Source organism: Bombyx mori, chromosome 3, assembly GCF_030269925.1.
Source record: "Bombyx mori chromosome 3, ASM3026992v2".
Taxonomy (NCBI): Eukaryota; Metazoa; Arthropoda; class Insecta; order Lepidoptera; family Bombycidae; genus Bombyx; species Bombyx mori.
In genome coordinates, this window is record NC_085109.1 from 3673032 (window position 1) to 3685991 (window position 12960).

Below are 12960 nucleotides of genomic sequence, written 5' to 3' on the forward strand. Positions count from 1 at the left end.
AAGAGAAAAGTTGTTGTCATATTTTCTATAGCTTTCACATACGTCAGTTATGTATAAATTAAGGTAGTTGTTTTATAACTTATTAACAGGGTACCACAATAATATTATGAATGCCGCCCTTACGGATGATCTTCATGTTTCTTTTTGCCGTCGTCGCCGTCAATATTTCGAATTATATATTTTACTATCGCATTTATACGCCAATGAATAGAAACTGTTTTTATGTTAACCGGAACATCAGGTACGTGAACGATCTAAGAAAGGTGTTCTTGGCGGTAAGAAGCAGACTTAATGCAATGGTAGGCAGCGGCTTGGCTCTGCCCCATGCATTGCTGAAGTCCATGAGTGACTGCAACCACTCACCATCAGGTGGACCGTATAATCGTCTGCCTACACGGGCAATAAAAACATATAAATCGATATACACGAACAACGATGACAACTTTCATTACCTACGCAGGCCATAACCTGAACGGTTAAGAGAATCATATTTATCAGTCGAAGGATGTTGAATAGAAGTTGTTTTGTGTATATTGTGTAAGTGTAGTGTGTAAAGTGACTTAAAATTGTAATCACCTAATCTTAAAACTTCCATGGGAAAAACAAAATTGAAATTGAACGTTTTTTGAGTTGAGAAAAGCGCCTAAGCTTAGGTACTTAACCGTAGCAGTAGCTTTAAAGCATTTAAAACTCACTACTTAGCAGCGAATGTCTTAAATGCGGCAATATGTACAATCGATGGCTACCACTTTTGTCTAAGCCAAACATGTGCGCGTCTTACCTACTTGAGAAAAATTTCTGAGTTTGTCAAACCATTTATTTACTACAGCAATAAATAAATAAATTGCTCCTCCAATTTAAAATTGGACCGTTGTATATTTATTCATATAAAATGTACAGCTACAGATAAACAATCGTATTTTCTTTGCTATTCAAAATGGTTAGGTAACAAGGAGATAAGCAATGGTTTTAATGGTGATAGGGCCATTGTAGGCTGATAGGTAACTCCATCCTGGCTATTTCTTCTGCTATGCAGTCACACGTTTCAGTTTGAAGGGTCGGGATCGCATTTAAATGAGATTTCAGCTTTATATCCCAAAGCGGATTGGAATTCACGTCAAAATTCAATACTACAACATAACATTATTTACTGGTGGTAGGACGTCTTGTGTGGACCGCACGGGTAGGTACCACCGCTCTGCCTATTTCTGCCGTGAAGCAGTAATGCGTTTCGTTTTGAAGGGTGGGGTAGCCGTTGAAAAACTGAGACCTAAGAAACTAATACCTCAAGGTGGGAGGTGGCATTTACTTTGTAAATTGTCTATCAGATGTGGGCTCCGGTAACCACTTAAAACTTAATATTAAAAAAAAAAAAACATAATTTCGGTTCATTACGGTTTTTATGTACGTAGAAATAATAGGTTTACTTCTCATAGATGTTAGATATTGCCGTTTAAGTTTTACGACTGTTTTTCTTGTTTCATTAATCATTGCACTCTTTTGTTTTATTCACAGTTCACAAAATTCTATCAACACGTCGACATATTTATCTTTCATTAATAATAAAGACATTACAAGTGACAATGGTGTTTCCGAAACGGAATACGCTGATCTAATGGTCTCACTTAAGGGCCTTTACACATTTTACCCGTTAGAAGTGAAGAAACAAGGATTGCCTCGATGCCCTGAAAAGCCACCGAACTTGGGTACCTAATGATTTTAATGCCTAAATATTTTCGTTTACTTATTTCGTAGAAATGAACTGTGAATATTTTTCAGTGCAGTTATTTCGACACAAAATTACACTCAGTGCTCTATTTATAATATTGCTTCACACAATGTCGGTATATTTGTCTTTTCCAACCCATGCTTTGATATTTTCAAGCTCTTGTTTAGTAGACACTAATACGCGACTCCCTAAACTGCAATAAAAATATTAGTTTATCATCCTAAAACGTCGCCATAAAATTGACGTGGCCTAACAGATAAGAAGCTCGGTGTACTCGTATCGAACGATGCGAATGTATCGATGTTCAAATCCCGCGGGCAGGTACAAATTTTTTTTTGGAATCAAATATTTATTTACTTAACTAGTGTTCGTGAATTACTTCCACGGTGAATAGCATCGTGTAATAAAAATCAAAGCCAAAAAAATATAATTTGCAGATAGACTTTAGTCTCCAGGTGCGCTTTGGCATTCACATTGCGACTTTATGGGCTCTTTAACACCAGGTGGGTAGTGCGCTCGATCATCGATCTATGCAATAAAAAATAAATTCGCGAAAAACAAAAAAGCATAGTGACTCACCTAGGATGCGTTTTAGTTTTCAAGAGAAACTAAATCTTTATATTATTATATAAAAATGAATTGCTGTTCGTTAGTCTCGCTAAAACTCGAGAACGGCTGGACCGATTTGGCTAATTTTGGTCTTGAATTATTTATGGAAGTTCAGAGAAGGTTCAAAAGGTAGATAAATATGAAAATGCTCGGAATTAAATAAAGTTTAGGTCTTTTATTTATCGATTGAGGCACTACGAAGTCTGCCGGGTCAGCTAGTAACAAATAAAATAAAATTGGATACGCAAAACAAAGTAATTATAATTGTGCTCACTTGGATATTAATCAATTCGTCTTCATGTCATTCTTCTTCATTCTAAAAGCAATCGACGAAAAGAATAACGAAAATAATTCAAACTTAAGAGTCTCAGAGTGTAATTCACTATAGGGCTCTAGACTAGATTTCACTATAGGACCAGTTGTGGAAGACACAGTGATGAAGTCTTTAAAGGCGTTCGATAAACTGTATTCGGAAGTTCAAATCGGCGGCGCTTATTGTCCAACGAAATGTGTAGCACGACAACGAGTCGCCATCATTGTGCCGTTTAGGTGAGTGAAATGGCTAATAAAAAAACAACATTTTTCATATATCAGGTCTGCAATGAATAGAAACAAAAAATGGTTTTCAACGATAAATTGTTATTGTCGTGAGTTACCGATCTGTGTGCTTAGTGCGACTTTTTTAACGTTCTCGATAGCGTAAAAGTAACCTGAAATTTGTATGCAGTTGGAACAGTGCCCCTAGCGGCAAGTCCACTCCCGCTTAAGCGACGCGCGTAACGATAATTGGCATAGTTATTTAGAACAACTCGCGCCCTCCCACCAAGCATACTGGCGACTAGCTAGGACTCTCAAATCCGAAACTACCGCTACTATGCCTCCCCTCTTACGCCCTTCAGGCCAACCACCGGCATTCGATGACGATGACAAGGCTGAGCTGCTGGCCGATGCACTGCAAGAGCAGTGCACCACCAGCACTCAATACGCGGACCCCGAACACACCGAGTTAGTCGACAGGGAGGTCGAGCGCAGAGCTTCCCTGCCGCCCTCGGACGCGTTACCCCCCATTACCACGGACGAAGTTAGAGACGCGATCCACAACCTCCAACCTAGGAAGGCACCAGGCTCCGACGGCATCCACAACCGCGCGCTAAAATTTTTGCCAGTCCAACTGATAGCAATGTTGGCTACAATTTTAAATGCCGCTATGACGCACTGCATCTTTCCCGCGGTGTGGAAAGAAGCGGACGTTATCGGTATACATAAGCCGAGCAAACCGAGAAACGAAACTTCTAGTTACCGTCCGATTAGTCTCCTCTCGACGATAGGAAAAATTTACGAACGTCTCCTTAGGAAACGCCTCTGGGATTTTGTTACCGCGAAAATTCTCATAGACGAACAGTTCGGATTCCGCTCAAAACACTCGTGCGTACAACAAGTGCACCGCCTCACGGAGCACATTCTGATAGGACTAAATAGGCGTAAACAAATCCCGACCGGCGCCCTCTTCTTCGACATCGCGAAGGCGTTCGACAAAGTCTGGCACAACGGTTTAATTTACAAACTGTACAACATGGGAGTGCCAGACAGACTCGTGCTCATCATACGAGACTTCTTGTCGAACCGTTCGTTTCGATATCGAGTAGAGGGAACTCGTTCTCGTCCCCGTCAACTGACTGCCGGAGTCCCGCAAGGCTCCGCGCTCTCCCCGTTATTATTTAGTTTGTATATCAATGATATACCCCGGTCTCCGGAGACCCATCTAGCGCTCTTCGCCGATGACACGGCTATCTACTACTCGTGTAGGAAGATGTCGCTGCTTCATCGGCGACTCCAGATCGCAGTAGCCACCATGGGACAGTGGTTCCGGAAGTGGCGAATAGACATCAACCCCACGAAAAGCGCAGCGGTGCTCTTCAAAAGGGGTCGCCCTCCGAACATCACTTCGAGCATCCCACTCCGTAGTAGGCGCGCAAACACCTCCGCCGTTAGTCCCATCACTCTCTTTGGCCAGCCCATACCGTGGGTCTCGAAGGTCAAATATCTAGGCGTCACCCTCGACAGAGGGATGACATTCCGTCCCCATATAAAAACGGTACGCGACCGCGCAGCGTTTATTCTAGGACGACTCTATCCAATGCTTTGTAGTCGAAGCAAACTGTCCCTCCGCAATAAGGTAACTCTCTACAAAACTTGTATACGCCCCGTCATGACGTATGCAAGCGTAGTGTTCGCTCACTCAGCCCGCACCCACTTGGAATCCCTTCAGGTTATTCAATCACGATTCTGCAGGATAGCCGTCGGAGCGCCATGGTTCCTTAGGAATGTGGATCTCCACGATGACCTGGAGCTCGACTCTCTTAGTAAGTAAGTATCTACAGTCGGCATCGCTGCGCCATTTTGAGAAGGCGGCACAACATGAGAACCCTCTCATCGTAGCCGCTGGAAATTACATACCCGACCCAGTAGACCGAATGGTAAACCGTCGACGTCGCCCAAAGCACGTCATTACGGATCCTCCTGATCCATTAACGGTGCTTTTAGGCACCACAAGCACCGGTCACCGTCCTCGTCGAACCCGTCGCTTGCGACGAAGGGCTCGACGAGCGAACTAACTCATAGACACAGCCCACTGAGTTTCTCGCCGGATCTTCTCAGTGGGTCGCGTTTCCGATCCGGTGGTAGATTCTGCGAAGCACTGCTCTTGCTAGGGTCAGTGTTAGCAACTCTCCGGTTGAGCCCCGCGAGCTCACCTACTAACGTTAGGGCGAAGCTGAAATAGCCTCTCAAGGCTATCAGCATAGGTAGGGAAAAAAAAAAACAAATGCCCCTAGCGGCAAACATAGCAGTCAAACGTTCCAACTCCACACAAATTTGACTTAACTTTTACGCTATCGAGAACGTTAAAAAAGTCGCACTAAACACACTAATGCGGAGTTTACATTACGAAATTAGTGTCATGCATGTTGAGCTCAGTTTCACGAAAGTAGTTTCGATATATGAGTCGACTATTATCAAAGCCGGCAATCTGACTTTTGGACAATAATTGGTAAATCAGAAAAACGAATTATTGACTTTGTATTCCATTGGCAGTCACAAAACTCTTCGGAACGACATCTTAGATAAATAACAGGTTAACTATTAACCTTTATTTAATGCAGGTTTTAAACCGTATTCTTTGAAGGAGACGATTATATTCAAATCAATCGGTATTGACATATCAATAACATTTTTTTGTCCAAATGCACAGATTGCCGCCTTTGATAATAGACGACTCATATGCGAAAGTAATTTCGTTAAAAAATTAGTGTCGCGAAATCCACAGTACTGCAGTAACCATGGCGTCATCAGCATCAAAGCTGTAATTTGCTATATTCAATGTAACTAAAGAAATGCTTATATACCTATAAACTTAAAAAAAGACTATCAGGAAAAAAAAGTTGGTAGATTCAAGGATGGTCAACAAGAAGGCATTTAGGTGCAATGAAGTTAGTCTCTGAATTAGCAGATGAAGATCCTGAGAGTTATAAAAACTATTTTCGAATGAGTGAAGATAATTTTGATTTTTTAATGTAGGTGTTTCGGGACCCTTGTCATTGATATTCATTAATAAGATCTATATTTTTCTCTGTACTCCATCGTTGGTTTGCCATTTTCAAGGCTGAAGCGCGTCAGAACTAACAATACACACGTCCGCACAGCGCAGGCCCTTTCGCGACATTAGTTTCACGTCGCGTCTACACTATGAAATTAGTTGCATGACACTAATTTCACCACAAAATCGCGCAGGGCACGAAACTAATTTCCATGCATGAAATTAATGGATGCATTACGAAAGTATTAAATTACACGTGAAACTGTCAGTAAAACTAATGTCACGAAATTAATTTCACGCCACTAATTTCGTAATGTAAATTCGCCTTAATGTCACGAAATTAATTTCACGCCACTAATTTCGTAATGTAAATTCGGCTTAATAGCAAAAGCGACCTTGCAGTGTTGTCTTGAGAGTTCAGCCTCGTGGCTTTGGGATGGAGGCATTCATTCGATAGTATCTACTGGCTGTCCGCTAGTAACATTAGACAGATAATCTACTGAATCAATAAATACGTATTTTTAAATTATTCTGAAATTTAACTACGGCGTTTATAATTTTTTTTTTGTGACTTTTGTTGTGCAGGCGATCTTGAAGCTCATAATAAAAGGCTACAATAGTCCATAAACATCAATCACTTAGGAAATGCTGCCACTCACATTTAAGACAGGTGGCATGATTATATAGATATCTAATCTAAAAAATCTATACTAATATATAAATCTACAGTGGTTTTTACGGATGTTCCGTTATAACTACTGAATCATGCATCCGATTGACTTGAAACTTGGCATGCATGTAGAAAATACATGTACTTAGTGGATAGGCTAATATTTATATGAGTGTTGGACTGCCTACACCAGTTGCGGGGGCGTTAATGATGAGAATCTTTGTGGGGGGTGAGAAATAATAATGTTAATTTTAAATGCCCTGCGAAGCTAGTATATAGATATAATTGAAAAAGGTTACTTTTGATTATGGTTGGAAAGTTATTAAATATACTGTTGCTATCAAAAACACTTCAGTTTATGACGTAGAATCAAAGGCATTTTATGCGAGAATACATTCAAATTGTAATTTTATAAGATGAATATACTCTAAATTGTTATTCTTTGCAGAAATAACAAGAGCCGCACAAACATCAGACATCTTGGCACGTTTATGTACATGATGCATCTGTTTCTAATGAAGCAACAGTTGGAATATCGGATTTTTGTGATCGAACAGGGTAAACAAGATTAAAATATCTTTAACTACGATTAGAAACTCCATTTTAGTTTACTTTTTAAGAACCTTGTTTTTTTTATTGCTTACATGAGCTCACCGCCCATATTGTGTTAAATGGTTACTGGAGCCCATAGACATCTACATAGTAAATGCGCCCACCTTGAGATGTAAGTTCTAAGGTCTCAAGTATAGTTACAACGGCTGCCCTACCCTTCAAACCGAAATGTATTACTGCTTCACGGCAGAAATAAGCAGGGTGGTGGTACTTACCCGTACGGACTCACAAGAGGTACCACCAGTGAATATTTAATATTCACAGTTAATATTCCTTATTTCTAATTCCACCGATTCTTTATTTCTAATTCCACCGCTAAATAGTTAGCTACCTTGAAATAGTTCTACCAATAAATTATGTTTGTGCGTTTTGCGTTTGCCTCCTGCGCATTCATTCCAGTTGAATTACTACCAGTTTAATTGTATTTAGTATTAGTAAATTATTTACGAATTTCGTTTTAAAGATTTATGTAATCGTGTAGGCTAAGCATTACCAACGCGACAAGATTACTTAAAACAATGTTGTTTTTTTTTTTCTTAAACAGCTAACGGGAATCATCCTTACAACCAAGGGAAACTAATGAACGCTGGCTACACTGAGGTACACCGTAGACGCAGCGGCAGATATAGATTCAACTGCCTAATATTCCATGAGCCTCATATCGTGCCAATAGACACAAGGAACTTGTACAGATGCAGCCGCTTTCCGAGATTACTGTCTTCCGTTTTGGAAAAACCTGATAAGTAATGAACCTGTATGAGAACTCCGGCCTAGTCGGAAAATGTAGATAACATTACTTTAATATTAGAGAAAGAAATGTCTAGGAGTTTCGAATGAAAACTTGGCAAACCTATTGAGTAGAGCACGAATACAAAACTAACGTATCATGCCTTAGTGCTTTATCTTTTTATGGGGTGGTCCGCTTTGATTGCTGGCTACACAGGAGTTGCAATGGGAAATATTTATGTTATTATTTTCGGACGCGGTTCCAATACATCCTTTGTGACGTCTTTTACCGTGTGCTTTACAGATGATAACATGAAAATAGTAAAGTTAGGCGACAACTTTGCGTTTTAATTGCTATTAAAATACGTAAGTTTAGGATTTTATTACTTTCTATAAAGCAGTGGTGCAGTTTTTTTACAAAGAAGATGTATCATGTTCATTATTGTGCATGGGACGTTTGTCTATTAGTGTGTAGCTTTATTTTGTAACAGGTATAACTGGGTTCTCGTATTATAAGTGTTTCGACGAGATTACAAATTAATAATACAAAATATTATAATCTATCCTGTGTTTCAAAAGGTCAATAAAAAATTTGAAATTTGGCAACGCTGTCGCGATATCAATGGAGCAGTTCATTAGAGTTAATGGATTCTCAAATATCTACTGGGACAACGATAGATATTACGAAGATCTATTCAATCGGTACTCGTTTCGTTGAATTATTGTCTAATATGAATCGTTAGTTTGGTTAGTGATCGAGGAGATTACTCTGGTTTCTTCAGATAATACAAGGTTTGACAATTTGACACAAGATACCTAGTCACGTCATAAATTCTGTCACATGTTTAATGTAAAATAATTGAAACAAGTTTAGTCATTATGTAAACATTCATATACCAAAATGAACTTAACAAAACATAGATTCTTATGACACTAAAGTTTATTCAAAATGACCTCCGTGATTTTGAATACAGGCTCAATCTGCGCGGCCAGTCGTCTATCGCAGCACGAACGAGGTCCATGTCAATATCGGCGGCTGCCTTAATCAAGGATGTCTTGAGTGACTCCACATTGGGATGAGGCTTTGAGCACGCCTTTTCCTCCAAGTGTTGCCATATCTTGTAATCTAACGGATTCAAATCTGGACTGGAGGAGGGACAGTCTTCGTGCCGGATGAAGTCGATTTCACGCGCCGCCAGCCAGTCTTGTGTGCTCTTCGCTCTATGAGCTGGCGCCGAATCTTGTTGGAATACCCAGTGCCTGTTATTGAACGTGGTATGAGAAACAGGTTCCACAAGGTTCGTCAGGACTGTATTTTGATACACAACTGCATTCGTTTTTACACCTTTCTCACAAAAATGTACCTCTGTTAAGCCCCAATAAGAAACTCCCAACCATACCATGAGCGAGGATGGAAAATGACCTCGTTGGACTCGCAGAATACGGTTGCTCGCTTCTTCACTACTGTGTGCGTACACCTTATCATTTTGTTTCTTGTAGCTCTCTTCTACGGTAAAAAATTTTTCATCCGAAAAAAAAATATCCCGATATTTTTTTCCCGCGTACCGCTTCAACAAAGCGCGGCATCTCTTCAGTCTCAGGTCCATTAGACGAGCATTCAAACGATGTCCTGTTTTTCTTCGATATGCCCGAAGCCCTAAGTCTTCATTTAACACCCTTTTCACCGTGGTTCTGCTTAACCCCATCTGAAGGGCCAACAGTTTCTGCTTACGTTTGGGATTTCTTTGAATTCGCGCCTTCACAGCTTTTATCACTGCTGGAGTCCTAACAGACCGAGGGCGACCACTGCTTGACCTGTCATCTACACTAGAGTCTTCATTGTATCGTTTGATGGTACGTTAAACGAATCTTTTGGTTATATTCAAATTTTTCAGTATGTTAAAAATTTGAATTGGCGCGTAACCGCAACGATGCAACGCAATAACTGCAACACGGTCTTCTTTAAGCGTCCACTCCATATTTAAAAATGAGTAAAATTCTAAAAGTATACATTTTTATTTTCATGAACAATTCGAAATTCGAATTCAATAAACATTTTTTGTGCCAGCATTCTAAAAGAAAAGTTTTTACTGTGTGACAATACTTATGACCTGACTAGTTATATTATGGAAAAAAGTACCTATAGTATATCATCAAAAATAGTGAATGAGGAAATCCGTAAATTGTAATTTCCTTAAATCAAATTTATAAATTTCAATAATTTAAAAATAAACTGTATATACCATAGGTGTGGAAACAACACAGTGGATTTTTGTAATAAAATAAAATTAAAAAACCAATCTGTAGAACCCCATCTAGCAACGACGTAACATACAGGAAAAATCTTTATGAGATTGATTAAACAATAGACTTTAGAAACTTTAAAATGTTCTATATCATTGAATGCCGTGCTATTTATTTAAATTCACTATCAAAATTTAATTTCAATTTATTTTTCAGATTAAAAAACGCTAATTACTCGATCGTTCGAAGTAACCCATTGATCGGAAAATACGTACAAGTAAAACAATTTGAAGTACCCGTTTTCAACCAGTAGGTATCAAATACTGGACGCTATGCCCATCCATTAGTAAGACTTTATGACTGTATTCTTTTTCTATTTCTTACTGGTGGTAGGACCTCTTGTGAGTCCGCACGGGTAGGTACCACCACCCTTTTTTTTTTTAACGCTGGGGAATCCATTTACGGATACCCGGTCGGGGGGGTAACGGACCGGTTTATGTCGGAGTCCGAGAAGAGAAGGGCCGAGGTCCTTCACCTCCCCCAAGGTGCCACCACCCTACCTATTTCTGCCGTGAAGCAGTAATGCGTTTCGTTTGGAAGGGTGGGGCATCCGTTGTTGAAGTTGGCATCATAATGTTAAAATCAGGGGACCCTAAGTTGAAAACAATAGTTAAGATAATTAAATCTTAGGCAAGCTTTCTCACCAGCCCCTAAGGTACTTGGTAAATATAGATATAGGTAATCGTTTTTCTTTTTTTAATATGTAAAAAGGAAGCACCGTCATCAACTTATTTTTAAACTGCCAATGAAGCTAAATCCGTTCGTTGGCAGGTCTGAATTAGCCGTAACATCATCACCACTGAATCTAATAGATGGTCTTACAACGGTAAAGTATAAAGTCAACGATTTTGAGCTGAAATATATATTCACCTACATTAACATATCCCTCGAAGATGATTTTGCTAGTACGATGGAATATCCGAAAGTGAACTCTACATAAAGACAAAATAAATATTTAAAAATTTATCTGTTTTTTTTTTTCTCTAAACGTAACCAAGTGTGTTATTTAATAAGGTGATTTAGATAAAGTTTATGTTTCTCGATGTTTCTGCGATTTAAAGAATGCTCCAAGATGAGATGAGGTGAGGTGAAAATGAGGTGATTAAATGCGACAAAATAGTACATTGTGCACCGCGGGACAAAAAGTAGGACATTTCCTCCCGCGTATAAAATTGCAAACACGCGGGATGAGATGTCCTACTTTTTTCCCGCGGTGCACATAGTATTTTTTCTCCTACCAAGCCGAAAGTTCGTGAAGTACCGAGCCGGGGTCCAGGGGCGAAGCCCTGGTAGGGAGTAGCAAACCCTCTTAAAAAAGCAATTTAACTGTTTTTTAATTTTTAAATAAACTACTACTAATTGAATAAGAACTGTCTGATGAACTCGTCTTTGTTTAATACTTCACTATTAAATTTTATTGCCTTTTGTTTATTTCACTTTTACACTAAGCACAATATTGCAAATTACCCGAGCACAACAATGGCGGAGAATTTTAGGTGCGTGAGAGCAGACGTAGATACTAACGCGCATGCGCACTTGTACCCAGGGAGGAAAAGTTACACTTTCTTCCCTATACAGCGGAAGGAAAATCGAACTTTCGGCGTAGGTGCTTCATGCCTTATTATGCCTTTATATATTTTATATATTTTATTTGCTTGTACAATTTGTGAGTCATTTTAAGTTTCGTTCAGCAGAAGTCACTAGTAACTAGCAAGCTGCTAGGTACTAGTGATAAATATGAAGGAGCTTTGATTGCAAAGCCAATAATAGATTTTAGGGTGGCACATAATCTAAAATAATTAATGTTCCGAAGCTAGCTATAGAGTCAATATTTCTATTTTAACAATACTTCCCATGGCATGTTTCCCACTGAGTTTCTCGCCAGATCTACTCAGTGGGTCGCGTTTCCGATCCGGTAGTAGATTCTGCGAAGCACTGCTCTTGCTAGAGTCAGTGTTAGCATCACTACGGCTTGAGCCCCGTGAACTCACCTACTAGTTAAGGTTACGCTGAAATAGCCTCTCAAGGCTATCTATCACATTATGTAGGAAAAAAATTGGCATGATTGTGTTTTTTTTTTTGTATGACTGCACATGTTACTATCTTTTTCATGCATCTTTTTAAATTGCAATACCTATTATTTATAAGATTTTTGTACATAATCGTTTTCCGTTTTATATTTTGCGAAAAAATGAACTTACTTTAAAAGAATGACATCATAAGAAACTAATTGCCACACTGAAAAAAATAAAACTTCCAACAGTGACATATGACACAGTGACAGTATTAATTTAACAAGATTTAGTCTATACCGGTAAAATGGGGCGTTTAGGGATTGAGAGGCGAATCGGGAAAAAACCGGGAAAATCTTTCGACGCTCAATATAAGTTTTATATTCGTTGCAAAATCTTCCATTTTTTGTAGTTTAATAGTAGAATGTTGAAAGTTCACAAAACAACTCTGAATATGCATGATAATAGCTGCTAACTTATAAAAAATCGCGTTTCAAATTAACTTCCTGTGGTGGTAATTATTTTAGTGCTAGAAACTTTGCTCTCTTTTATTTATTTGATAATAATAGAAGACGACTATGATTTATAAACGTTATTTAGTGTTTGAACCAGCATATATATTAAAGGTAAGTCTCAGTTGTTATTGGTTTTAATGTATTTGATTAAATAAAAATACATGTAAAAATCTGTTGTTTTTGGGGAT

General features: G+C 39.0%; 1 protein-coding gene across 3 annotated transcripts; it reads left to right on the forward strand.

Annotated features, from left to right (window-relative positions):
* Positions 1–20: 20 nt before the first annotated feature.
* On the forward strand, positions 21–11211 carry LOC101738885 (beta-1,4-galactosyltransferase 1). Of its 3 annotated transcripts, none has more exons than XM_038019405.2 (8): positions 21–241; positions 1516–1706; positions 2752–2887; positions 7052–7161; positions 7760–7958; positions 8521–8643; positions 10402–10531; positions 11017–11211. In XM_038019405.2, the coding sequence occupies exons 1-7, from the start codon at positions 111–113 to the stop codon at positions 10496–10498; spliced, it is 987 nt and encodes a 328-aa protein (XP_037875333.1). In that variant the 5' UTR covers positions 21–110; the 3' UTR covers positions 10499–10531; positions 11017–11211. The 3 variants fall into 3 exon arrangements, with proteins under 3 accessions (XP_037875333.1, XP_037875320.1, XP_062531221.1); XM_038019392.2 differs by having other exon boundaries at positions 10402–10494; XM_062675237.1 differs by having other exon boundaries at positions 10402–10498; positions 11017–11055.
* Positions 11212–12960: the final 1749 nt, after the last annotated feature.